The following is a 23085-nucleotide window of genomic DNA, read 5'->3' as shown; positions in this document are numbered from 1 at the left end:
TCCAACCCGTAACAGAAATTACGGGTAACGTAGAGCAGGTTAAAATATTTTATAATAATTTAAAGTCGTATTTCTATTTTATTCTTGTAGGGTAAAATCCTTACCTCTTTTATGAAACGATAATCATAAACTGTTCCTTCTTTAGGTAATGTGAATATGTACGCTTTATCGGGCTTTGCAATTTCTTTAGGATAACCTAAGATTTCTATTACCTATAAAACAAACTATTTTAATAAAATTATAACATGTAATTAAATTTATGAAGGAAAAGAAAATAATTATGAAGGTTTTAACCTTTTCAGGGAATTCCTTCTCAAGTAGGCCCCTAAATAGCATATCGAACTTGGGACGCCCATCGCTTTCTAGTGTCGCTCCAATAGACCAAATCGTCGAGAAGAAAAATACTCCCTGAAAAAAATACCACGTATGGTTTCTTTCTACAGTATAAAAAATTACTGCCCAATTAATAAATAACAGCATATTAATAAAGGTCATTAAAATACAAGATGTAGGTAACATCGAATTAAAGAAATGAATGTTTGTGAAAGATTACCTCAAGTTGAGCTCTAATATCGAGGTCTGATAAGGCCTCAACATATTTCTCATCATAAAAATCGTCCATAAAACTATCAAAAAGCATCATACATGCATTGACCAAGTTACTTCGTGAAGTAACATACATTTGCTGTAACAAGTAAAATAAGAAACTTACACTAAAATAACGAATCATCAGTGCAAAAATGTACGAGTATATCAAGAATAAAAAGCTAATTTATATGAAACCAATGGAATATAATTGTAGTAGATATTCTAAGTCATATAACAATGTGGAGCGTCATTGAAACGTTACCTTAACTTTTCCAGAGAGTTCAACAAGCCAAAGCAGCGGCGACATAAATCGATTGAATAGAGTACGAATATAGTTGCGATTGAATCCGTGCAACGTTGCCGGAAGCGTATTGAGCCATGATTCCATCAAACATTTCCAACCTAGTCCTTTTGGCTCCATGTATATCATACCGCAACGTGACACCTATAGAAAACAGAGTAATTATTTAAAAGAATACCCACTAATTATATTATATATAATATTTTTTTACGTTGAGACTGCACAAGTAAAGAAGTGAAATATTGAGGTTATATCGCGAAAGGTGAAAAAGTACGTCCTTCCAGGACAAACGCTTCAATCGGAATAATTTTGCTCTTAGCAAAAAGCTCTTATTATAAGTAGTATAATAATTTGACTCTTATGTACTGTGGAAGATATTTTTTTGCAATTATTGTAGAACGTACGGTTGCTGGTGAAGCCGCTTCAAGGTCCATAGGCTCGAAGACAAGGTTTGTGGTGGGAGCAAGCTGAATAATCTCGCCGCTCATCAGGCAAAGCTTCTTATTATCATCCAACACGGTGTTCAAATTTTCTATCCAAATTGCGTCTACTGGACCGTCGAAAATCAACCACTTTCTGTTAAAAAAGAGAAAATTATTAAAAACGTTTTATGTCACTAATGCTGGGTCAGTTAGCACTCATGACCTCATATAAAGGTTAAAATATTTCATTTGTATTAATAAAAATTGTTTTAAAGATAAAACGGGCGAATTTTACTATTGTGAATGTTCAAAAAATACCTTAAGCAAAAAATATTTTAACAAAGGGTGAGTATTAAAAAATCACAAAGAACGAAGTATCCACCACATAGGTACATTAAACATTAGGCATAGTTATCGCTATCATCATTTCAGCCTGCGAACTATTGAACCGGCATTTACCAAAAAGTTATCTTCATGCTTTAATTTTTTTTGCATAGAAACCCACCAATAATCTGACCTTTATTATACCTGTTATCATTAGTTGAAACTGCAAAAGCTCTGTAGCTGACTGCAAGAATACCATCAGACCATTCGTGAGAAACTGGATCAAATTGCCCATACAGCTGCCCCATGGTTATGGATTTCGGATTTATCACTGTCCACTCTACTGCATTTTCGTCCATCAAGCCCTACGTTTAAATTGTGAAACATATAAGTGCTTTTGAAAGAGTAACTTCGTTGGATATGAGTTCGAGAATCGTAATTAAACGGATGGAAAAAATATTAAAGTTTAATTTAATACAATAATTCTCAAATCAAATAAGCATATAAGAGGCTACAATTCTAAATCAAGTAAGCAGCACCGATTTTAATGATACAGGGTATAATTTTAAATTAGACATTTTTTGCTCAATCAATACTCTAAAATATTTGTGAAACTAACCTTTTCAGAAACTAAGCCCAATGCACCACCAAGGGCGTGGTAGCATTTAGTTTTACCAGAGAATGGAAATCCTACCAACATCAAGCCATGTCTTACAAGAATCATTTCGTATAATTGGAGGACCTAAAAGAGGAATTACATAAAATAATTATTAACTTAAAATTAAGAATGTGAATATAACCGTCAAAATTAAAGACTTTTATTTCCTAAATATTTAGTTATATAAAAGATAAATGAAAAAATGACTTACTTTTTCTATGAAGAAATCATTGGCTTGCAAATTAAGAGGTACACAAGCCTCCTTCAAGCAAGCTACCAAATGCGGAAGACCTGCTTCCGGCAGAGGTAGTCCAGGGAATAAGTCTCCTATGATGCCCTAAAATAATTTCATTGGTAACTAAAATTATCAGGTAAATAATGTTTATACCAAGAATATGTACTCGAATTTTTAATTATTTTGTGAGTATATCTAGCTGAAATCTTTTTAATATATTTTACGGAATACCTTTTAACCTATTTTCTTAAAAATCAAATCATAAGATTCCTTACCATAAACAGTGGCACGTCATGCTCTAAGAATTTCGGAAGATTGACGTCCTTAATGGAGCGTAACAAAATGACGTCTTCCACTTCGTCAGGGTACCGCAGCTTTAGAGCACCAGCCGCGCGGAGTACTGATTTTACAGCACGCATACCTGAACAGGAATGTATGCTGCTTAGAATATGCATACTCTTCGGCAACCTCCTTGAAGAACTTTTTTATCGCCACAATATAAACGAATATGTGCATAAATATGAATATGAGCAAACGGCTTAGGATACGATATGAAATGTCCGAATTTATAAAGCGGCAATCTGCAAAAGTATGTTCAAGCTCGTAGCTAACCATTAGATTAGAATGTAGTGAAGCGCTTGCATGGCATGAATAAAAAATAAACTTTGAATTCAAATATTGAAGATAGAATTTCCGCGCGACTGTCAGACCAACCTGTCAGAATTTGCTGCTCTAACTTTGTAGTCTCGGTGGGTTTTTAACGAGAATGCAATGTGCATATTAAGTAGATTGTTTTTCTTGATTCCTTTATCGTTTACTTACAATTACATTTTTAGTATTAAGTCATTATAATAAGAATTACCGTAATCATAATGGCTCTGGGACGAGAGTTGCTCGGAACAGAGTTTGTAAGTGGCGACAATTTTAACTGCTAGTGGTTTTGCATTCAGGTATCCGAACGCATAAAGTTCGATTTCCGATATCAGCACGTAGTCTGGCACCATCATAGCCACTGATCGGAAAAGTGCCTAAAAATATTTGAAAAATGTTTATCTATAACAGATTTAACAGAAGCTCTATTCACCTTTGTGGGCGTCTATATACCTTATGTTGTCATATTTGTACAATAACAGCGAAAGCAAAATGACCGCATACACATGCTAAATCCATATGCGGTGCTCACGAGCCAAGATTAATTGAATATAGTTAATAATTATTTTTTGAAAATTTAAATTTAATTTAATAAGACAAAAGGTGAAAGTTGATGACTTAAGATAAACAAACTAGTAAAACAAAAAATCTGCGTTTTCATACGGACTAAGATAATAAAAATTGTATTTTATAAAAAAGATAGCATAAATATATAAAAATAACTATTAAATAAACACAATATATATTTCCACAAAACCTTTAAATTGTCCGGCAATTCCGATCGTCCAGCGTAACCGGGATTCATGGTAATGAAAACGGCACAAGATTTGTCCAAATTTAGCAAAGTCCCTTCAAATAGAAGTTCTGTTGCTCCAGAGTTGATTCCCCGCTGAATAGATAAAATTTGTTGCGCAACCACGGATAGCACCTCGAGGTCAATTCTATTAAACTCGTCGAAGCACGACCAGGCTCCGCACGACGCCAACCCCTAAATGTGTAAAAGTTTTAACGGGTATGAAAGTCCTTCTTGTAATATATTAGTCCCATATAACAAATAGAAGACTTGACAAGTCATTTAATGAGATCGAAAATATCTCTATTGTGGGTATCTCCTATTTTCTTAATAATCCTCTTAATAAATAGATGATATCTTTCTTTATCAGATGTCACCAACATGGCCATTAAGAAACTTTATCATTTAAATTGTAACGTACCTTGAAAAATTTGCCAAGAGCTAGGTAATCAAGACCATCAGAACAATTAAACACAACACACTGCTTTGCAACCGCTTTTGCCAAATCTTTTGTAGTCTCTGTCTTACCGGTACCAGCTGGCCCTTCAGGGGCTCCACCTAATTTACAAACAAAATACTTGTTCAAAGTGTTAATTATTTCATGGTGATAAACTTCTGCACCAAAAGACCATGGTATAAATAGGAAACTTAAAAATAAGGATTTCATGATTTCAAGAATTAAAGGGATTCTTAATTATATTCAGTAAAGATTAAATTCAATATATAAAATAAAATAAAGACTGATCCAATAATGAATATACCCAAATTCAAATGTAGTGCTCCAAAAAGTGTCCTGAAGCATCTATCGGTTAGTGGCGTAACTACCAGTCTTCCAGTGTTGCCGAGGTACTCGTAACCGTACATAAGCTGTGAATTAATCATACGTGTTGCTATTTGCATGCTGTTGTCTTCTTCTTGCAACTGAAAAATGCCAACCAGATTAAATGTGATTACAAAGAACCGCTTTAGTCACCTACCTTTTTGTTTTTGAGAGCTGCCAAGTTTAGTCCGAAACGATAAGTAATCAATTTTATGTTTATTTCTTGTTATGGAAGAGCGGTGTCTTCTGACACAGGGGTAGTATACTACCCTTAAAAGAAGGCTCCAGCCATTAGTGTTTACAGTTATTTTATTTACCCAAATAAACTATTTTTATTTTATTTCATTTTTTTAATTTGGTACAAATAAACTCACACTTAACGAAACAAAATAGCAAATAATCTAGTCACTAGATATTTGCTCCAATTATGAACCGGTTGATTGTTATGTGTTAATGGATGTGGGTGAGTTTTCACCGACAGCGCTATGGAGCCTAAGATCACAGATAGAATATCAACACTCACGATTTAATATCCTTAAACAAGCCTACGATGTCTGATTCCATAGAATATTTTTCTTTGTAGTAGAATATTTCAATTACCTCCCAATAATATCTAATTTGCGACAGCCAGTTAAAGTCGTTGTCTTGTTGCACATTAAACTCTATTAATTCCATAAGCACATCTCTAGCATGGACATCCAGCACTACTAACGCTCCTGAAACAAAAAACCTTATTGGATTATCGAAAAGGTTCTAATTATGCTTCGTAGCAATAAAAGCAAAAACTTGTTTGGATTCTAAATTAAACAACGCAAATAAATATTTATATTTAACTCAGATCAGATCTGGATAATTGGCTTCGAGCCCAAATCTGTCCTGAAAAAGTTGAATTGATGAGCCTTTATTAACCTTAATTTATGAATAATAAACAAAATTAATTACCAAGAGTAATCCGGTTTTGTAAACTTAGTGCACCACGCACTAGATCTACAATTTTAGATATTTGGTAGTTACATTTATCCCAGTAACCTCTCATAGCCTTGACGCTTAAGTGAATCGCGTCAGTCACTTCAGATGTCCAAAATGTCATTGCTATACATTGTACCTACGGAAAAAATAACATTTTCCTTTGATTTATTACTTAATATTGGAAAGGATAAACGGGTATGAAACTATTGCTACTTACAGCTTGTCCCGGCCATATAAGAACCCACTGTTCGCGAGGACACTCCAAATAATTATCGAATGACAGTGCAACAACATGGTGAACGGATGCTTTCATTGATTTTTCTAGTTCCAACAACCATTTTTCCACCTATTTTTAAAAAAAATAAAGCCAACATCACCCCCCACGGTAGTTGGTTAATAAATTAACCAACTACCGTGAGGGGTTTCCAAACATGTTATTCATAATAAAATAAGCAAAGTCAGCTCTGTATTACGAGTTTTTAAAAATATTCTGATCAATTCTGCTGCCCTGTTACAAGTTGAAAAATAGCCCAAATTTAACACAATTTGTAAGGTTCAATAATTCACTGTATGTAAACAGAAAATACCTGACCCCTAGCAGCCGCGGTATTTATAGTCATAGTAAGTCCTACGACTTCTCCTTCAGACGACTTCATGTGCGTTACCACCATTTCTTCAGTGAAGTTAAGCTTTGCAATTCCCTCGAAGCACTTCTTGAGATGGGGTTGTACGCTGTGTAATATTATGTATAAAAACAATGTTAAAACGGTTTATTAGAATATTAAAATGAATTTTTAAGCAAGCCTTATCACGATTCTAAAATAAACAAAAATAAAGTAGTCTGTTAATTTATATAGTTATTCAACATTATTCTCGCATATTAAGTATTTGTAAATAATAAATATACTAAATACATACCGCATTGGGTCTTTAGTTTCAGAAAGAATTTCAAGAAGCTCGTCATTAGATAAGAAGAAGAAACGTGGGAAGTATAGACGCTTCTTCTCGAGGTAAGCATTGAGACCTCGCTGGACCATCTCCAATAGATTATTTGACTTACGCAATCGATCCAACATCTTATCTATGGTGATCACGTCTAATACCCTTGGTTCAGTGTATGAAGCTTTCATTATTTCACGCCACATCTGTAATTTGCACAAATATGAGAAAGTAAGTTTTATCAATAAATATAATAGCCTCCTTTACTGATATATTTTACAAGTTTGAATAATAAACAAAGCTGATGTATGCTGTATAGACTATATATTTATATTCTTAATACAAGGAATATACTCTAGATTTATTTTTTTCAATAAACATTACCTTATCAACAGCGCTAAATCGGCGTCCCTCTTCTGGGATTTGCTGCTGAATATCGGGAGACGAAAAGATAGGCTCCAAATACATCCACGTTGCTTGAACCTTCAACCATTCGTCCAGAATTTCCTGAAGCAGTATCAGTTTTGCTTCCCAATCACTGTTATGAACGTTCATTAATAGTTCAATATCAATTCATTGATAAGGGGTAAAGAACTCCTAGACAATTTTAAGATAAAAAAATTCAAAGAATAGTATAAACTTACATAATAATCTCTTCAAATGGTTTTATGTACGGCGAATTCTTCATGGTCTGAGTTTTTACAATATGGTCATCTAACAAGAGCTGAATTTCATCAACACTCGACAAAATGTAAGTTCCGGTATCCCTGAAAAGAGTTACAGGTTTTTAAATAAACAAGTTTATATCACGCAGCAATCGTAGATTCTAATTTTACATACTTGTATGGTAAAATTTCGAATTTTAATTCAGCCCATTCTTTGATCATCTTGTCGAGCGCCTTTTCAAGGTTGTTTTCTTTCGTCGCTGCCTCTGATATGCTCTCGAACTTTTCAATATAATCGACTAGGTTGAAGTCAATGACTTTTGCTAACGATAATTCTTCATCCACAATGATCGGAAATCCAACAATGTCGGAAACTTTCTCCCAGTGTCTAGGTTTCATGCCAGGGTTACCCAATGTTTGAATAATCGGCAAGTGTGTTTTAAAGTCTTCCATTTTCATTCTAAAATTGAATACATTTAGCAGAACAAATACGTTCGAACTAAGCACTCTTCTTTAAATTATACTAAGGTATTTAATGCAAACACTAAGATTACTCTATATTTTCTATATACACACCTTACTGATTGAGCCAGTTGAAATGTTGCGGGTACCTCTTGAAATGATTTTTCCAGCTTGTATACAGTCTTATAAAAATAACTAACATCACCTTCTATGTCTTCAGGATCGAAGCTTCCTACCTTTGTAAATAAATAACACATTAACATTATCACGACAGCCGGATTTAATATAAACAGGCATTATTAAAAATTTTCAAATATACTTATTTATACGTGTAATAGTTGATATACGAAATAATTAAATTGATATATACCTTAGAAATCATCCATGTGTTATATTTTTCTAAAAATTCATATCCCGCATCATACAATTTCTTGTATGGCACAAGTCTATCGTAAATCGCTTTTCTCTTTGGATATTGCGATAATTCCCATCCAAATGAGGTTTCTTCTTCATTGAATTGGTCTATTTTAGTTAAAGCCATTGATAACCTGAGAATATGTTCGAAACATTAAAGTTATGTCAATTTAAAGTTAATATAATATATCTAGAAAATCTATTACTTCTCATCCAAGCGGCGGGCACGTGTCACGTATTTAGAAAGTTCGTTAATGTCACCCCAATATTTAAGTTCATCGCTTTGTGCCTCGTAAATTTCCAAGTCATCGATAAATTTGGCAATACGGACCTATGAAAATTAATAAAAATGTTTAATATATTATTACAGTTCCGCTTTTATTAAAAGCAAGGTAACTTTAATTTAAAAACTTACCTGTAGTAATTCTTGATACTCTATTTTCTTTTGATCGCAAATTACTTTGCACTCTTCAACGACACCAGGCATGCGACCATACCTGCCCATGTTTACATACATTTACATAAACAATTGTCATGTATCTTGAAAACTACAGCTGACAAATAAGAATAACTTACCAGTGAAATGATTGATTATTTGCTTTCATTTCAAGAGGGGTAAATGCGGTGTAATCACTTAAAAATATAATATATCGCAATACATTTCGAAGTTTGTCCTCCATTTCTTCGACAATTGTCTGTTCTACCTTCTTATTGTATTCGATAAGATCCATCAAAGCTGCCGTATCTTGAGGCGGAGTGAGTAAAGTATTCGCTATCGATGCATACTCGTCGTAAATTCTTAAAAAGAAACATATTAAGCAGTTTTATTCGTGGCCTGTTTTACCTATATTGAGCTAAACCACTGCACTGATTTTGACGAATTTTGGCACGAAAACAGTTTACATTCTGGAAACGGGCAGGAAATAGTTTTTATCACGGTAAAACCGAAGAAGCCCATTCTTTTTTTGCAATTTAAAAAGAAAACTTTGCTATACAGCTTCGACTCAACGGCAAAACCAGACATTGCCATATATAAAACTTACGCCTTAATCATGTTTTGATAATCTTCGGTCATCCTTCGAAGCAACGTGTTAGCAAGCCTTGAGGCCGCTCCGCGTAATGTGTTGATTAGATCACCTCGCTGCATCCGGAACATTCCGATCACTATTGTCCCTTCCAACTTGGAAGGTATTTCCTTTGCCAAAGTCACATATTTTGCAGCTTCTTTACAGTATTCTTCGAAAGTTTTCTCGGGTTCAGAGTTTATAAAACTTTCAACTTGCTGTTGTGACTAAATTAAAAAAATATCAATTCTAATTTAATAAGAAAATAGTCGATTAGGGTCCTTCACTAGATTCGGTACCGATGACCATAACTCTGATTTATCAGAATTAAGATAATAAAAGTTACAAAAATTTTCATGAAAACTTTTCCTCTTCTAAGAAACATTGCAAATATTCATAAATTCATAAACTTAAAACGCGAAGCGAATCATCTCAAGTCAACGAACAACGCAATTCTCAGAACTAGAAATGAGCGCTGATCACCTTTAATCATATTTCTTAAGCGATTTAGAATTTCAAATTTTAAGCTTTGGCGTGTCTCAGCTCTGCTTACCTCTACTGTAATATTACCTACTAGCATAAATCAATGATTTAGAATAGTATCTACCTCTCCATTGAGTAAACACACGAAGTTATCGAAATCTTGTATACGAAGTTCTGGTCCAATTTTTTGTTCATTTATTAAATCCGCTACCTTGGCCTTATAGTCCTCCACAATATCGTTGTCAATTATTGGCTAAATTAAAAATTTTAATATTATAAAAAAATATTCTATGAATGTAGGTATTGTTAAAATTTTACTTTTTCTGAATTATCATACCCGAAGAGTAGCTCTACTTGTAATAACATAGTCTTGATACAATAAAGTTTCCAGTCGCGGAGCCTGTCTGCATGCGTCGATAATGAAGTCATATAGAAGGCATAACTGATCTCGAAACTGCTTAAACGTTGGGTCGAATCCTATAGCGTCGTCTTTGAAAGCCAAGTTTATAACGAATCCTTGATTCATTCCCTTGAAGTGAAAAAATACAAATCAGTAGACGTTCAGCTCATAACTGGAACTCGCGGTGAACAGCTAGTACAAAATATTTTAATCCACCTATTTTAAAAGGTACATGAGAAACCTCACTGCAATCTATGCAGTTTAAATGCGGTGGTAGTTTTGCCGGTGATAAACTTGCAGATATTAGTTAATTTATAAAAATTATCAAGATAAACTGCTGCTAATTTAAATAATTGCCTAATAGTGCCTTAACGACACTCAACATTCTCACAAATTACCCCAATTTAAGTATAATCTTACCCCAACATCGAGGGTGTATTCTGTGAAATCTTTCATGGACTTTAAGCACAGAGTCTGAAGATTGTACGTCATAATGCAGGATAAACAGTTATAAAACTTCCTCATTTTGGACACTTGTTTCGGATCCGGTATCTGTTTCTTCTTGCTGCCCTAATGAAATAAAATATTTACATTAAGGATTCTAACATCGACTCTTATAATTGGTTTTGGCCTAAGACCTACTGATAAATAAAAGTTGTGACATAAACATGACTTAATGCACATGGTACATAATTAATGATTGAAATGATTAATTACGAAAATTAAAGTGTGTGGTACTTTATTGTTAATAAGCTAAGAGTCCCTATTTATATGAGTTATTTAATCTGGCATGAAGAAATCCACAAAACAACCTTGAAATAGCCTGACGCTTTGGCAAACTCATAATCACGTCCCCATCCTCTGATCGGCCTTGGATACCGAACATGGATATATTGGCGTTTGACAATACGCTATGCTATCCCAGGTATTTTTTACAATTTTTAATAACAAAGTACGTAGGCATTGGACATAATTTAAAAAGTAGTACAAGATCCTGTTGTTTTGAAAGAACTCCAAATAATTTATCCATCTTTTGACTTTGTAGCGGTCCACATTACCAAACGATAATTTATCCATCTTTTGACTTTGTAGCGGTCCACATTACCAAACGAAGTATTTACAAAAAATTACCATATATACAACTTCCAAAGATGAATTGTCGGACCTTGGTCCACGAGCACGATCACCCGCTCGGAGGAAGATCTTCCTATTGTTACGGTCGAGCGTATCGAAAGCTCAACTAAGCACTAAACAGATCTTCAGAGAAAATATCTTTTACATGTAGAAGTAAAATAACCCCGAAGTACCTGTAAGAAGACCGCCTGTAAAGTAGGCAGCCATTGGAGCGTGAGCACGTTGCCCGCCGCCTCAATGTGCCGCTTGCAAACGAAGCAAAAATCTTGCAGCTCGTATGCCTCGTTAGTCGTCATAATGTCTTTCATGCTAATCAACCGCAGGTCACTTAGGGGCAAAGTTTCTAAATTAGAATTCTCGCTTGACTGGGATCTTATCGTATGGCAAATGTGGAAAATGAAGATAGACTTAGTTGTTTGATAAACCAAATAAGTACGATTTCTACGTTATAGTGCGGTCAAAAGCACTGATAGTCTCACTCCATCAACCACAAAATCCGCTAAAATATAATATAATTTCTCGTAAGATTAAGAAAGCTTCTTGCGGTTACCTTTAAGACCTTCTACAGAAAGGTAGCTAAGTACTATTTTTGATATTTGTTTTCCCAGGGTAAAAAATATTTTTTGTCAGTAACCAGAAGGTCAAAACGCGTCAATATCGGTTCTGAGATAATGCCGTTATACTCACGTGAAATCAACTCAAATGTATACAAATTCATGTACACATTTGCACTTTCCCATTTTTATATTAGCTTTTTTCCCTAGAATCCAAACCTAACAGCAGTTTATCCCTTTGTTCCTTGTCTATTAAGAAAATACTTCTTGAATCACTATCAATTACTGAAATACGTGTAGTTCCTACAGTCGAAATACATAAATTAACTTTAGCGTCAGCATATATGCTAAGACTAACTAAAGTGCCTACCAGCAGGGCTAGCACAGGCAGGAGAGACAAAAGTTATATCCCCTGATTATATCCCCTGACAGGTGATATAATTAACGTCTGCACCAGCTAAATCGCGGGAACATGGAATAAGAGAAGTTCACCCCCGTTTATTATTACACATATATTATTTGGATATTATTTCCACTAGTACGCCAGTTCTCTAGGCGTTGAAAAACCTTTGGGTCAGATAAATGTGTATCCTTTCCCCGGAGATATATTTGTCTCCTACCCATGCTAGCCGTGCAGAGGGGCAGTTTCGTGACGTAGACCACGTGAACTAAGAGAGGGCGCAATATTTCCAAACGAATTCTCTATATAAAATATAACTATTAAAAAGTATTCTTCTTACTTATATTGTTTCCACCAAATCTGTAAAACTTGAGCAATACACGGGTTGACGCTGTGGAGGTTCTTGTGCAGATATCTCTTAGCGACTGCGTAGCGATTTCTCCAAGCATCGTCTTTCATAGCCAACTCCTTCTTGAGCGGTGTATCCTCATCATCTAAGGACTCTTCCTATAAGTAATAATGTATTATTTTTCTTATTATTACAAGCCTCGAAAATAGGACCCATTACTTTTTGTATTTCTTTTGGTCCCTAGGTGATCTCGATAGTTTCCGTACACTTTGGTGCTATACATTTATTGTTGGAGGTGGGCGTTAATTGTTGCGACACATTTTATACTACTGCAACAGTTATCGTGGCACCATGTTTATTGTGTCAATTCTGTACCCTTACCAATATTCTGAATAAATGAATAAAATGAAATAAATAAAACTTTAACTTTTATGCCAATAGCAAACGATGCCCTATAATGTATAGAAAGCGAAAAACAGTAGGTATATCTATAACGGACGCTGTGCAATTATGCTTTTTGTTTAAAGACGAGCGATGGTTATTGTTGAAAAGAGTACAGAATACGCGACCTAGGGTCCTAGCCTCCAGGTAAAGTGTCGCAATCCAATTTGAACGCATTGCTCACTTGGCTGCAACGACCCACGGGCCAGGTTTTGCGATTCGCTGTCCGATTAGTCGTCGCAGCCAAACTTTTTTACTTAACTATAAGCGTTCGCCTAGACGAACAACTTTTTCTTATTTGGAAACATTTTATGGTCAGGCCTCTAAGTACTTCATAATTAAAAACCCATTACTGATCCATTAGTTAGTCCACCACACTGGCCAAATGCGGATTATTAGGCTTCACACGCCTTTGAGAACGTTATGTACCTACAACTCTCATATATGCATGTTTTCTTACGAAATTTCCCTTTACCGTTAAAGCAAGTGATATTCAATTAAAATTAATTGCTTAAAAATATAAAACGCGGGCCCCCACGAAAAAAAGCAGAAATTTTAACCGCTTAAATGCATAAAATTACTAAATGCTAAAGCTTTGTCTGGTATTTTTAAAAGATTAACTTACCGTATTTGGATCCTTAAGTACAAAATCCACGATAGCCTTCTTCATGCTCATCATGAAATCTTCACGCATTTCTTCCGTGGCAGTAAGCAAACATTCCCTCCATTTTTTTAATTTCATTGATATTAAATTGTGAACACTGCAAGTGCTTAGGTATTAAATAATTATTTAATCCATGTGATGATTGTTTTCTTTCTAATTATTTTAAGGGATGATAACTCTCAAGTTACTGAGAGTATATTAAATTCAATAGTCATTGCAATATGCGAGAATGGGAAGTAGTTCTCTTCTTATAGTGGGCGTACAGGGTAAACAATGAGCGGACAGATGATATAAAATGGAGAAAATCTCCAGCACGAGTTATAAATATACTGGAGAGCAGACTTTTTAAAACTCGTACAAAGTCTACTCTTTAGTTTTTTATTAGTACATGTTCTGGAGATTTTTTCCGGTTAGTGCACGTCATTGACTGGTAGTAGAATAATAACTCCTTGGACCATCATCTCCTTATTCCCAGTTTTATTAGTTATACCTAAGTAGGCCCTTGAATATGAAGTGCTTATGCATTCTAAGATGGTAGCGGTCTATCAGTTCTGCATTGTACCGGAACGCTATATCGCTTGGCGACACGTTTTTGTTGGTAGGGTGGTAAGTAGCCATGGCCGAATTATCATACCAGATGAAGTAAAAGGAACATAACCACATAAAAAGATCATAATCACTGCCTCATTAAAAAACAAATTCTAATGCCGTCTACTTACCTACTGCCTTATTTTAAAACCAATTATGATGCTATTTTCTATGATGCTATATTATTCTATGTAACTGTTCCAAATAAAGATTTATTATTATTATTATTATTATTATTTTCACAAGTATTTGCTTTGGCGACTTGCGTAGATTTGTTGTAAATAAAAATTAATATACTTACACAGTAAACTATCATAAATATACAACGTGTAAATAAAACCGAAATAATAATTTACAGGCTTTAGAGAAACATTATGTACTGTCTCTGAGATTTTTAGTAACTCACTGCCATAGTTTTTACTGAAAGAAATCAGATACAGTATCAGATGCAAAATTAAAATCATGTGACTCCTGTCACTTTCTTAGCTACGCGTTGCGAAGCGTAGTACTATGCGCGTGTCGCACATAAAAGACCGAGACGCGCATAAACGTAAACACTTGGATTTTTTTGAATTCGTTTGTATGGAAAAATAAATATACTTCTTTAGATTTAAAATTTTTACAGGTTTAAATATACTTATGCACCCTTCAACATTATTTCTTAATTCAGTTACACGTTTTATAAACAAATAAATCGTATTGTAAAATGACTTAATCAGCTCACCGCAAAATCATTTTATTGTCCAACGGTGCGACGTGTATAGTATCTATGCCATATCGTAAATAGTAATAATATCGCAACATGTTCTTTTCCTCGCCAGACGGAATTGCATCACTATCTTCGCCAGAAGCCGATTGGCATATCAGGTTCATTAATTTTGCTCTAAAATCCTCTCTGGCTTTTCTCATTGCTGTGAAGCTCTGCATCACTGAAGATAGGTAAACATAAATTGAATTATTTAATAGTAAGAGGCAATTTAATTTAGAAATCTACCAAATACGATTCATACTTGTCCACCGAAGGTTCGGTACAAAAAAGGTTAAATTCACAAGTACTTAATAGGTTCAAACGCTAAATTTCATTAAAAATCTTCGGCATCAGTCTGTGAGTCAAAACAAATGTAAAGTTTGATTTTATTGTCATATTAATTCAACAGTACTAAACTTTATTTAACATCTTATATTTCTTCTTTAGTGCATATGAACCTCTATTAATTTTAATTATTTCAGATTTTTCGCCAATATAGACGGTATACCAAGGGTAGTTATAAAAGTACAAGTATTTATAAAACCCTTTAATAAAAGCTTATGTGGACTAATTATTTATAGAAGCATACCAATGATTGCAAAATAGTCTAAAAGTGCAATAAGTTTGAAAATAGTCCAAATAGTCTATTGCTTCCTCCTGGGCAAACATTGTAAAAAGCATAACTTGATGGACTAAGCAGATGGCTCAACTGATAGTAAGTGGAAAGCCATCGCCTATAAACAGAGCACCACTTTGCAGAGTATGCGAAGGAAACGTCTTGCTAAGTGCGGCCCTGTATCCATCAATCATCAATTAGACGTAGGTGTTAAGCCCAGTCTCTTAAGTCTCATGCGCTTGTAATAATAGCGGAATACAGCAATGCTCCTTGGCGAAAGCAATGATGCTTTGCGGCATAAATCAATATTGCGCCTGGCGGTAATACTACCCAGACGAGCTCACTCCGTCAAGAAAACCTCTTCTATTCTTCTACAAGTTTGGACTAGAGATTGGTGTACAACAGAATTGGCAATAACGCCGCTACTAGCCACTGCAGCTATACCAAATTTCATATCGTTAGCTTTATTGATGAGTTAAATATTCGGCGGGACGGAAGGCGGACGGACAGTAACACGACAATATTAACAAAATAAAAAACTGATTATTTTTAGTGCTAAATAAAAATAAATTACCGCTGGATCTTTTTCTTGAACCACCTTTGGAAGCTTGTAGTTTGGCTCCCTTAGATGTAGGCGGAGGTAGTTTCAAAATTTCCATCGGAAGTGAAAATAAAGGTTGAGTTCTAATTTTAAAATCTTCCGGCATTTGAATTTTTGGTATTTTTGGTAGTTTAACATCAGAAGAAGAAGGCTGCCCTTTCTTACGCGTCGGCTTGCCTCGCTGCATATTCTAAATATTTATATTATTACCTAAAATAACTGCAACAGAATTATAAACTTAAAATAAATAGGTAGTATTCATTTTATATTTTGCAATATCATAACGTTTTAGCAAAAAACTATCGAACATCTGTTAAGTGTCAACGTGACAAAATGTCAATTTGACATATTTTAACCAAATTTTTGTGATTTTTCTTGTTTTGTGAACATTGTGGAATTAAATTAAAAAAAGGGTAAGTCCACCTAATACTGCTTTACTGCATCATTCAGATACACTAAACCTTACATCCAACCAATCTTACTTTGATAATCTTACCTCGATTCTTGTTTCAATTATTAACCATTAAAACTAGTGAAAAAATAAACGTAGTGACTGAAGTTTAAATTAAATATAAACTAATTACTCTAATTAAATGAATAATTTTAAACTTGTTGGCTAAGACACTGAAGATTACTGTTTGATTGATTTTTCCATGGCAACAGGATAGCAGTTACCATACCGCTTAATATCTAAAAAGTTTATATTAAAATTCCATTTGGTTTTATAATCTGTCATTTTTATGCCAAATTTTTCTTTCAAAATGTTCAAAACACTTGATTTACAAAATGATTTAATAATTTTGTGCTTTTATAGGTTATAAAGTTTAAAATTACTTGTTATGCAGCAAAAAGTGAAATCCTATTCTGAGGTAATTTTATTAAAATACTGCCAAGTAGTATAGCATTGTGTAAAAGTGCTGTTCCGCTTGTGTTCAGCTTAGTATTAATACTGCTGCTAACTATAGTTAAATCAACATACAATATGTTTTGTTGTCCTTGAACTAAACAGCAACTAATAGCCCATGATGTCATGATTCTAGCCATAACAGAATGAATTGATTTAGGCCCACTACCTTGAATAAGTACTACTTTGGCTATGTCAGTCTCTGTTTTAAATAATCTTACTACATAATACTTAAACCAGAAACTTAAAAGAAAATACTAATAACTAAATACTAAAGTGTGTTTTAAAGTCTAATAAGTTGACACAGTGGTCTTGCAGTGATACTGCAACAATCTTTAATATTGAATAGTGTATTCTTAATTGCTTAAAATAACATTTTTGAGTGGTTACAATAACAGTCAGCAGGTCATCATTATTATTTAATTTTGAGTGAGCATTACCCATAACAATAATTTCTAACACATTAATGTGATGTGATAAAGTTAACTACAATGTAATGGTTTTTTTTATTGTTCCAGATGATACTACAGTTGGTACGGCGGCTTCATATAACTCCTGTCTGTCAAGCGGCAGAGTCCTCACTCCTGGCAAAGTTGAGGAAAAAGACAGGCTACACTATAGCAAACTGTAAAAAGGCCCTTGAAATGAATAATAATGATACAGATAAGGTATTTTTTTATAAATTAGTATTTTTTTAATCTGTGCACATTTTTACTTACTCGTACCTTTGTCTATTAGCTTAATCAATCAAACCTTTTTTGTCTTCTGTATAACAAAATAGTTAATATTAAAAGCTATTAAGCTATAAATATATATTATTATAAAGCTATACCTGAAGTTTTAGCATTTATTCTTATAAAACATTTATTTTACATATGACCAGTAAGTGTTTGTACACTAGTACAAGCACTTACTGGTCACACACCGTAAGGTAAGTGACAATGTAATCTTTAATAGTTGTATACTGACTTGAAAGAATGGCAGTTAATGAACAACTTAGTTGATTTTTACTCATAATAGGAGAATGCAACATTCAGTTGTTGTCTTAGCATCAAAGCTTGTACAGCTTTGCTATGATGTTAACAAGCCTATTTATTACCTAGCATAAAACAAGATCTATACAATGAATTTTGTTATTTTTTGTGTTCATTTTCCAATTTATAACCAGTTGTTGCCAGCAACTTCTGTTCTGTTTCTTTTTTTTTACAAATCCAGTAGAAACTTTGCAAACTCTTTTAAAATTTTGCAAAGGTTTTGCTGCTAAGTTGTATGTTGTGGGATACTTTGTAGTATCCAAATTTAGGTAGGAATCACAACAGAAGCAGAAACACTTTCTAATTTAATTGATTTGGATCCAAATTGGTCATAATTAGGAATCAAATTTGAATTGTAGCACCACCACACAGCACCAGAACTTGTCCTAATGTAAAGCATGAAGCATAGTTAAAATTATTACTTATTTCAATTGAATTCTCTTGTATCCTTGTAAATATATAATGTGGACTCTTTAACCAGTTTATAAGGAGCTTTAGATAAAATTCCTCGCTTTGTCTTTGCAAGTGGGCCGTACAGTTTGTTCAGTATTTTCTCAATTTGATGTTACAACATTATTTGATACAAGAGAATCATAATTGTTTTTTCCAAAGATGTACACATAATCCCCTTATACTTGTTTTTACCTAATTTAGAAGTTTAATTTTTTTAAGCAATTACTGAATTACTGTTTCTTTGGTTTCAGGCAGAAGCATGGTTGAATGAACAGGCCCAGGCTATGGGCTGGGCCAAAGCAACTAAACTAGCTGGGCGAAAGGCTCTCCAAGGCCTTGTGGCTGTAAAGTTTGACAAAAACCATGGAGCCCTAGTTGAACTCAACTGTGAGACTGACTTTGTGGCCAAAAATGACAAGTTCCAGAAAGTTCTGGAAGATGCTACATTGGCATGCTACAAGTTTGCACACACTAACTTGCAGTCCAAGGGACCTATCACAAAAGTATGTCACCATTTATTTTACGGAATATGGATTGTTGTTTATGAATTATAATGTACACAATCTTTGTATTACTTTTTTAATATAAAGTATGTTTTAAAAATATAAAGAAATAAAGTGTGATAAAACAAATAAAAATAACCAACGTAAAAAGAGATTTTCTTTATGCATGTTTGTTTTTATTATTTTCTTTACATAAAAGAAAGACAAGTCATGAAGGTAATGGGTAAAACGAAAAAATAACTTAATCAATATCTTTGTTTACAGTTGGAGTTAGACAGTGAGCAACTTGGAAGTTTATCAGCTGAAGGAGGAAAAAAACTATCCGAAGTTTTGGCACTTTTTATTGGATCTGTGGGTGAGAACGCCATCTTAAGACGAGCTGAATGCTGGAAAGCAAATAGCAACGATGTTAAAATTACGGCCTATACCCACCCTGCGCTTGCCACTCCTAGTGATTATTCTACAGGAAGATATGGGGCATTGCTAGCTTACAAGCAACCCAATGACATTGAAGACGTTGGTAAACATATATGCCAACACATTGTCGGGTGTGCGCCGAGAAAAATCGGCGACAAAGAGAAAGACAAACCAACCGAGAACTCTGATGACGAAACTTGTCTCATATACCAAGAATATTTATTGGATCCTTCTTACACAGTTGAGGAGGTTCTGCAGAGTAATAAAGTTGAAGTCCTAGATTACGTACGGTTTTCATGTGGCGAAGAAGCCGAAACGGAAATGCCTGGTGTTGAAAAACAGCCGCTAGACTCAGTTCAAACACTTCAGTAGGAGTTACTGCAATTAGGCCATAGCATACAGGATACTTTCATCCCCGGCGGACGCCGATATAGTTGCTTTTCGCTAGGAAACTCGATGACGAGTGCAAACATTTGAATCCACGGTCATACAAACTTCCATCACTTTTTGTATGTTTTGCGATTAAAAACTACATTCCGGGAACATCCGAATGCCAGTCACGCTAGAACGCGCAATTTTAACACCAAGATCAATCCCAGAAATCTGTCCGGACGCAATACACCTAACATGAATACAATTACAAAAACGCGCTGTTTTAATAAGACGATCAAATTCGTTAAGTCGGCCAGACGTGGTGCAAAATGGAAGCAACTGCTAAAATAAGTGATTTCGATACAGCCACTTAAACATTCGCTTTTCGCCGATGTTAAAAGTATCGTTTTGCTCTTAGGTGCTAAGATTATTGTTTGTGAAATGCACCTAATAGAAATTAAGTCAATAATAATAGCATTTTAAACCCATACAAATATCATTTTATTTAACAAACCAAAAATTTGTTGCTAATAAATATAAAGTGGTCAATAAAATTATATCTAAACATGTCGATGATTTTTGTTTGCATTCTTCTTCGACCCCTTCCATAGAAACTTCCTGCAGTCTTTTTTCCATAGCATGGCTATTTGGGAAGGTTCGAAATCATAACCGTGGTAGTGTAGTACTTCCGGCGACACCACGAGCAATGCTAAGGTATTTCGTTCCCTTGTTCTGAAAGGCATTGTCACAGGTGGTCTTACAAAACAGCCGTAAGGACAAACCGCTGTCAATCTGGGGGTTGAAACTGTGTTTCCATTGTTCAGATTTAATCGCTGTAAATTGTTACAAAATCTAAGTTCTTCCAGAGCACCGGTAAAAGATTGCGTCGAGCGTAAAGAAAGCGGCCGGGTGTTTCGATTTTCGGGATTATTTTGGAAACCCACCGTTGATAAGGATTTTTTAGTGACATTAAGAGCGGCCTCAGGGGTTTTGTCATCGCATTGAATTTCCTTGTCACATGCATCGTTTGTGTTCATTGCGCGTTTGGTCTGTGTAAATGTTATACTGAAAATGTGGTTTTTAATGTTATTTTTAAAATAGAGCAGAATTCCTGTTTTGTGTGATTAAAATGTCATAATGACAAGAAGAATTGAAAAATAAGAATGCCATAAACATGTAAAACCTTTAAACTGATATTTTTAGATTAAAGTAAATGGGCGATTTATTGTGAGACGAGTCCGACGTTCCATTGCTTTTCGAAATTATAAACTCTCTAATTGTCATGGCCGGGGATAGAACCGGAAATCTCCCACTTATAGCCACACGGCACTTACCACTGCGCGAGATTGACACTATAATAATTTATTTTCTACTATTTTAATAAAAATAAATCGCATTATTCACGACTTTTAAATTAAAATGTTTTTACTAATACTAAGAAAATCTGCTTTCTCAGGATTTAGTTAGACCTAAATACTGGTTGGTGGGTTAAAGTATATTGTCTAATTGAATACCTACCAATGTCAGTAATGATAACATTCTTCTTAGATGTAGATTTGTTGCTTTGGTTTTTTTAGAATTTTTTTGCCTTCTTAGAACCGTTTCTGTTGGATGAATAACCGCCATCTGTTGGCTCAAAAGGGTAAGGCTGGTATCCCCTTGTAGTCGCAAAGCCAGACAGTCTCCTCTGATGATAACATTATCGAATTTTATATATAATATAATATTATAGCAGCTAGTAACATTAAATCAATGTTTGTAAGTATGCGCTGTTACCGCTAGCGGTATGTGGAGTCCACCAATCCGCACTGGGCCGGCTTGGTGGACTACGGCCTTTATGCCTACTCATTGTTTGAGGAGGCCTGTGCCCTGTAGAGGGCCGGTAATGGGTCGATGTGATGAGGTAAGTTTTAATGTAATTGTGCGTTTGAATGTTACGACTGCCTGCCAGTCTGCCTCCGCTTTTTAAATCTCTGATATCCTCTAAGGTATTCAGGCAATTTTGATCTATATGAAATGCACAACGTATCTAAAGTATTTAATTGAATAATGAATGATACTGTTTTCTTTAAAACAGCTTAGTAAATAACCTATATTTTTTTTTCTTATGTGACAAAGCTAAATATGGTTACAGTGGGTTATCCTTAGTAGATAAACATATAACTACCATCGTGGACTTTTTACACGCTTTATATTAGCTTCACCTGTATGTATGTATGTAACCGACCCCTTTGAGCTCGATTTTGTCCTACTTTGAACGATCAGATTTCGTTCAAACTTTGTAGACATATCGAGGACCGATGACAATATACTAATTTGAGAAGATTATTCCAATTTTCAATAAAAAAATGAGATTTTTTAGTCTTTTTTAACAGTGTTTTAGATATGGGATTCAGTAGAGCATTAATTGGATCTACCTTGTAAAGTTCAGCCAGCGTTCAAATTTCTTGGCTTTTCTTTGCCATAATATGGTACACTGTAGGATACATATACTACATAGGAATAAACCTTCCTTTTGAATCACCTTTATCTCTTGCTGAAAGATCTAAACGTACAAGCGGCGAGAGCAACTTTGTATGTATAGATTCTGTGACCTTACCTTGAATTTCGAAAAATACCTAATGCGCAATATGTTCAAGTAGGTACCTGTGGCCTAATCAAATCGTGTCGCCGCAAATCGGTATTGGGATCAGTTATTGTGCGATCACAATAGGTCGAATCTATCTAATACTAATGCCAGCTCACTTTGCGACCGTTGAAGCGGTACGAATGATATTGCAGTCTGCCGAGAGCCGACAAAAACTTTAATAGGTAGGTAAGGTACATTGCCATTAACGTTAATATTATAATACGAAACATTAAAAAAATTGAAGTGATATAATATTAAAGCGTTAACTCGAATACATGATTTGTTAATAAATGCTCTTGCTATTAGAGGCCAAAGACCCATAAAAATATAGTAGGTATCTAAAGGAAAATTACAAGTTGGCCCTTCACTGCAATCTTTAGGGGTATGGCAGTTATATTTCACCCATAGGTACCCCTAAAGGTTTCTACGCGGCATTCCACCGGAATGCTTACTCGCTTGCTGGCACGTCTTGTCCTAAGGTGGTAAATAG

The 23085-nt window shown here is 34.5% G+C and overlaps 3 protein-coding genes across 6 annotated transcripts in view; 1 reads left to right on the top strand and 2 right to left on the bottom strand.

Moving 5' to 3' along the window:
• Positions 1-16503, bottom strand: part of LOC120637424 (dynein heavy chain 7, axonemal) — a 48331-nt gene extending 31828 nt beyond the window's left edge. Inside the window, exons 1-35 of the mRNA XM_039909263.1 lie at positions 16257-16503; positions 15043-15247; positions 13692-13827; positions 12617-12783; positions 11496-11649; positions 10609-10758; positions 10126-10317; positions 9913-10041; positions 9285-9532; positions 8818-9039; positions 8657-8738; positions 8448-8572; positions 8198-8375; positions 7942-8063; positions 7541-7825; positions 7345-7467; positions 7085-7238; positions 6680-6906; positions 6349-6493; positions 5979-6107; positions 5735-5897; positions 5393-5508; positions 4734-4893; positions 4394-4530; positions 3937-4167; positions 3391-3556; positions 2804-2949; positions 2505-2630; positions 2255-2377; positions 1840-2000; positions 1294-1465; positions 851-1033; positions 554-685; positions 295-408; positions 105-212 (exon numbers count right to left, since the gene is read on the bottom strand). Coding sequence (XP_039765197.1) covers positions 105-212; positions 295-408; positions 554-685; positions 851-1033; positions 1294-1465; positions 1840-2000; positions 2255-2377; positions 2505-2630; positions 2804-2949; positions 3391-3556; positions 3937-4167; positions 4394-4530; positions 4734-4893; positions 5393-5508; positions 5735-5897; positions 5979-6107; positions 6349-6493; positions 6680-6906; positions 7085-7238; positions 7345-7467; positions 7541-7825; positions 7942-8063; positions 8198-8375; positions 8448-8572; positions 8657-8738; positions 8818-9039; positions 9285-9532; positions 9913-10041; positions 10126-10317; positions 10609-10758; positions 11496-11649; positions 12617-12783; positions 13692-13827; positions 15043-15247; positions 16257-16470 — 5625 coding nt within the window. The 5' untranslated portion in view covers positions 16471-16503. The remainder of the gene's footprint in view (positions 1-104; positions 213-294; positions 409-553; positions 686-850; positions 1034-1293; positions 1466-1839; positions 2001-2254; positions 2378-2504; positions 2631-2803; positions 2950-3390; positions 3557-3936; positions 4168-4393; positions 4531-4733; positions 4894-5392; positions 5509-5734; positions 5898-5978; positions 6108-6348; positions 6494-6679; positions 6907-7084; positions 7239-7344; positions 7468-7540; positions 7826-7941; positions 8064-8197; positions 8376-8447; positions 8573-8656; positions 8739-8817; positions 9040-9284; positions 9533-9912; positions 10042-10125; positions 10318-10608; positions 10759-11495; positions 11650-12616; positions 12784-13691; positions 13828-15042; positions 15248-16256) is intronic.
• Positions 16504-16579: 76 nt separating this feature from the next.
• On the top strand, positions 16580-20472 carry LOC120637425 (elongation factor Ts, mitochondrial). 4 transcript variants are annotated; one of them, XM_039909265.1, is made up of 5 exons: positions 16645-16696; positions 17098-17152; positions 17706-17855; positions 18926-19177; positions 19442-20472. In XM_039909265.1, the coding sequence occupies exons 2-5, from the start codon at positions 17123-17125 to the stop codon at positions 19964-19966; spliced, it is 957 nt and encodes a 318-aa protein (XP_039765199.1). In that variant the 5' UTR covers positions 16645-16696; positions 17098-17122; the 3' UTR covers positions 19967-20472. The 4 variants fall into 4 exon arrangements, with proteins under 4 accessions (XP_039765201.1, XP_039765199.1, XP_039765200.1 ...); XM_039909266.1 differs by lacking the exon at positions 16645-16696 and adding an exon at positions 16734-16829; XM_039909267.1 differs by lacking the exon at positions 17098-17152 and having other exon boundaries at positions 16580-16696; positions 19442-20471.
• Positions 20379-21215, bottom strand: LOC120637426. The gene is made up of 2 exons (XM_039909269.1): positions 20911-21215; positions 20379-20799 (listed from the first exon to the last, which is right to left on the bottom strand). The coding sequence occupies exons 1-2, from the start codon at positions 21001-21003 to the stop codon at positions 20527-20529; spliced, it is 366 nt and encodes a 121-aa protein (XP_039765203.1). The 5' UTR covers positions 21004-21215; the 3' UTR covers positions 20379-20526.
• Positions 21216-23085: the final 1870 nt, after the last annotated feature.

The sequence above is a fragment of the Pararge aegeria genome, chromosome 3 (genome assembly GCF_905163445.1).
Source record: "Pararge aegeria chromosome 3, ilParAegt1.1, whole genome shotgun sequence".
In the NCBI taxonomy this organism is placed as follows: Eukaryota; Metazoa; Arthropoda; class Insecta; order Lepidoptera; family Nymphalidae; genus Pararge; species Pararge aegeria.
The sequence above is the reverse complement of the archived record's forward strand: the minus strand, read 5'-3'. Positions and strand labels throughout refer to the sequence as shown.